This window comes from Pholis gunnellus (assembly GCF_910591455.1).
Source record: "Pholis gunnellus genome assembly, chromosome: 11".
NCBI lineage: Eukaryota > Metazoa > Chordata > Actinopteri > Perciformes > Pholidae > Pholis > Pholis gunnellus.
The window spans coordinates 19,810,669-19,814,526 of NC_136538.1; the positions used below are offsets into that span (position 1 = coordinate 19,810,669).

A 3,858-nucleotide genomic window follows, 5' to 3' on the forward strand; every position below is an offset into this window, starting at 1 on the left:
TATTGGTGGCTCTTGCGTGCAGGACTGCATCATGTAGTTCAATATGAACTGACCAACTGATGATTGGTCACACTGTTTTGTGTGGATGATGTTGTGAGTGACTTTTTTTAACTTATTTCTATATTATTAGTATAATTTGGATAAATAGAAGGAATGCAGGTATCTAATACTACAGATGCTGTCAGAGTAAAGAAGACTTGCCGATGTTTGAAATTAAAAACTCTCAAGGGAAGCTAATGCATTGCACCTCCTCCTGATGGAAATAGAGAAAAGATTAAGAAAATGATTATCCTTTTGAATTTTATTTCCAAATCATTATTACATGTGTATATTAAATGTTATTACACATTAAGCACTTACATTAAAACACTTGGAAGTTTTGTCTTGATCATCACACTGAGCAAAAACTTCCAAAACATTCATAGCAAAAGGGTCGAAGTCATGAATTCTTTTTAAATATAAAAATTTATTTCTGCAAGGGAAATACATCACACACACCTTCAAGTGAAACTAAATGCTGGGGCAAAGACGTTTCTTCATGTTGAGAAAAAATAGATATCTCACTTCCAACCACACATACTGTACACTTATCACAGAATTGCACTTCTTAAAACAGGCCAGTAGAAACATTCTTCTTCAATCATCTCTTTTCTTGACATACTTGAACCACCAAAATTTCCAAACGTCTTCCTTGTTAGAGGCAACCAATCATGTGCAGAGTCTCTCTTCTGACACATCTGTTGATAGCAACTCAGTTCCTCAAGAAACCTCAAACTTACATCTTCCAAAAACTTTTCATCAGACGTGCAATTTACATAGAGGGAAAGAAAGGGTTGCATGACTCAACATTTTTAAATGAAGGCCTTTTGAATCATATTTTATTATTTATTCATTTGAAAGTGAAAAAGTTTAGTGTCCATTTTTCATTAGAAATGAATCAATTGTGTTTCTTTTAGTAGAGAAGCATTGTATTGCCATGCACTCCCCGTACTTTCCCTTCAATATGAAGGACATAATCAGCTCCATTTCCACGTCTTCACTCTACAGACATCACATTGAGAGGGACATCGCAATCAGTGCATATTTAACCATTATATCAGGCCCACAGAAGGGGCTCAACATTTGTAGTGGGCTGTACAAATTGTCTGTATTTTAGTGGGTAGGCACTCTGAGAAGGCACATTGATATTTTACAAAAGAGCAGTATGTGAAAAATGATAATTCTTTTCCCATTTTTTTGTCCTCCAACCACATTTCATTAGGTCTCTCGGACCAAATGATCATGTTACAGCAGGAAGCAGGTCAGTTAAGCACATTACAGGTTTCTGACTGGTTTGTACACTTCCGCTGCTAAAAGGTTATTTACTTCAGCGTAGTCCTGGCTGACAGCCAGTCTATGCACAGCTGGTTTCCAATGACATTTCAGCAAACATTCTGACATTTTCACCAATAAGGCACGGCGGTATCAATCTGGCCCCAGCTCTGCCAGCCAGGAAAGAGTCCGCTGGACATCCGTGGGCTGCCAAACTGATCGAATTCCATCTCCAGTACCTTCACACCCCCGTGTTTGTGCTCTGATGCCTTCCTCTGCTCAACAGAAGTTGGGGGCATGTGAGTGTTCAAGTCCTGTCCGTTACAGCTACCACGCTTGAGAACGTAGTTCTTGCCGTCGTTATTGTCCCAGAAGGTCTGACCCTGGGATTTGAAACTGATGCAGAACTCGACGCGATTCTGTGGTGGGATGTGGAGAGGCAGCTCCAGGACAAATGCAAAGGTGTCAGTATCCTGGCAGCTGTAGATGTTGTTCATAAAGGTGCATTCAACGTCAGTGAAGCTGACCCATGAGTCGAATGTGGCGCGCAACTGCACTGACTTCTCAAACCCCTTGTTTCGGACCTTGATGGTGCCGGTCAACGAGCGCTCCTGCAGCGAGCAGTTCTCCAAACAGACTGAGTTCTGAATCAGGCGGTTTCGGAAATCCAAGTAGTCGGCTGAGGGCTGTTTAAAGTCCAGTGCCAGGTTGCGCATTAAGCTGATCTTAAGATCCATTGTGGCTGTTTCCATGTCTGCCATGTCAAATTGCAGCTCCTCGCCGATTCCCCTACAACTCTTGTTTTGATATGGCTCATCATCGAACTTGGAGAAGACATGGATGGCGGTTAGTGACATGCCCTTCGAGTCTGCGAAAACCACCTTCTTCTTGCCGGCCTTGCTGTTGTTCCAGCCCACGCAGCCGCCATCATCCTCAGCTTTCTGCAGGTTGCTGAGACATGGCCGCAGTGGTTTGTAGAGCTGCTGGTTGACCCGATTCTTGGTCCTCTGAAGCTCCTCGTAGGAGCTGAGGAAACCTCGGAGAGGAGGCGGAGAGTGGCTGATGTAGAATCTCATAGCCACGTCCATCGGCATTACCGGGCCAGGCATTGCTGATGGACTGAAAGACCTGAGCAAACTGAGGGAGGTAGGGGGAAGAGAAGAGGGGAGGTGGTGAGAGAGGGAGGGAGGTAGGGAAAGAGTTGGTAAATTGAGAGATATAGAAAGAGAAAGGGGGAAGGATTAGAACAGTGGCTTTACTTTTCTGACTTCAAAAAATGTTCTGGTTTGATGTAACTTGTCACTTCTGCAATCAGCAAAATGCCAAAACTTTGCAATTCGTGTTTCGGTGAAAAGTCCCCATTTCACATATAATGCTTCTTTATAATATGCAGCTTAAATCTAAACTAGACTTGGGATCTAAATCATGCACACAAAAAACTTTTAAAGATGTTCAATCTTCTTTTTGTGTCAGCATGACATGCGTCACTTTTGCAAAACCAAAACCAAGCGCTTTCAGATCCTTACCTTGCAGCACTCATGGAATAAAGAAATAAACAGTTCCAAGGAGAAAAAAAGTTTTAAAAGTTTTCTGTCCCTTTGACTGGTAGCAGTGTTTGTTAAAATGTCATACTGTCGTCACGCCTCCTTTTCTTCCGCCTCAGTCTTGCTCTCTCTGCCTCTGAGTGTGGGAGCTTTGCTCAGCACTCAGGGATTTCAACTGCCACATAGAGACAATTTGCATATGCTGTCATATGGTTCTTCAAACAGCCAATGAAAGGGTTGTGGAATTCCTTGCCAACCAATCAGCACAAACTTGGCCTGGATGCTGGCCAGCTGATAGGGGAGTGTTGCCTGCATGGGCCTCATAGTTGGGATGCCTCAGGCTGTTGCCTCAGCTGCTATTTGAGAAACATGATGGACCCCTGCTGGTGTAGGAGATGACCTTCACTACAGAGCGCTGCATAAACCCTCATGACTGGGATTCTCCATTTCACAGCAGGATTATTTCTGTCTCAGTGACTTTGCTGAAAACAAAGTGTGATGCATGAAAAAGACGATTGTCCTAGTTCCTGAAACAAATAAGCTTTTCCTTATATGATGGAATATTCAGATACTTTTCAACAGATTATTTAAATGCCCGAAAAATACAGAGAAAAGCAGTTTACTTCTAAAATCTATTTTGGAAAAGTGATGCTTTGTAAGCCATGGACCGATGTTCCTTTCCACAAAACAAAATTGAGTAACAAAACAAAATTTCACATTTGAAATGGAATTCATTTTTGTCATTCTGCTGAGTCAGCACAGTTTGGAGCTTTAATTGAAGAAATGTATTTGAAAATGTGAGAAATAGACCACATTGACACTGATACATTGTGATTTCTGGGATGTGTTTGCAGTTTTACATGATGAGGGTCATATTGTGATGTATCTGATGGGTTTTTAACACTTTAGGCATAAATTAAATAATTAATGTCAGTGGGAATTCAAAGGCTTTTCTTCTCTTGCCTTGGTGTCAAAGCGGATCAGACCAAAATATGTGATATGA

At 41.8% G+C, this 3,858-nt stretch overlaps 1 protein-coding gene across 1 annotated transcript; it reads right to left on the minus strand.

Moving 5' to 3' along the window:
* Nucleotides 1-446: 446 nt before the first annotated feature.
* LOC306703240 (protein phosphatase 1 regulatory subunit 3C-B-like) lies at nucleotides 447-3,016 on the minus strand. Its single transcript, XM_079169140.1, has 2 exons — nucleotides 2,838-3,016; nucleotides 447-2,448 (listed from the first exon to the last, which is right to left on the minus strand). Exons 1-2 carry the CDS (start codon nucleotides 2,849-2,851, stop codon nucleotides 1,443-1,445), a joined length of 1,020 nt encoding a protein of 339 aa, XP_079025266.1. The 5' UTR covers nucleotides 2,852-3,016; the 3' UTR covers nucleotides 447-1,442.
* Between the last annotated feature and the right edge of the window lie 842 nt (nucleotides 3,017-3,858).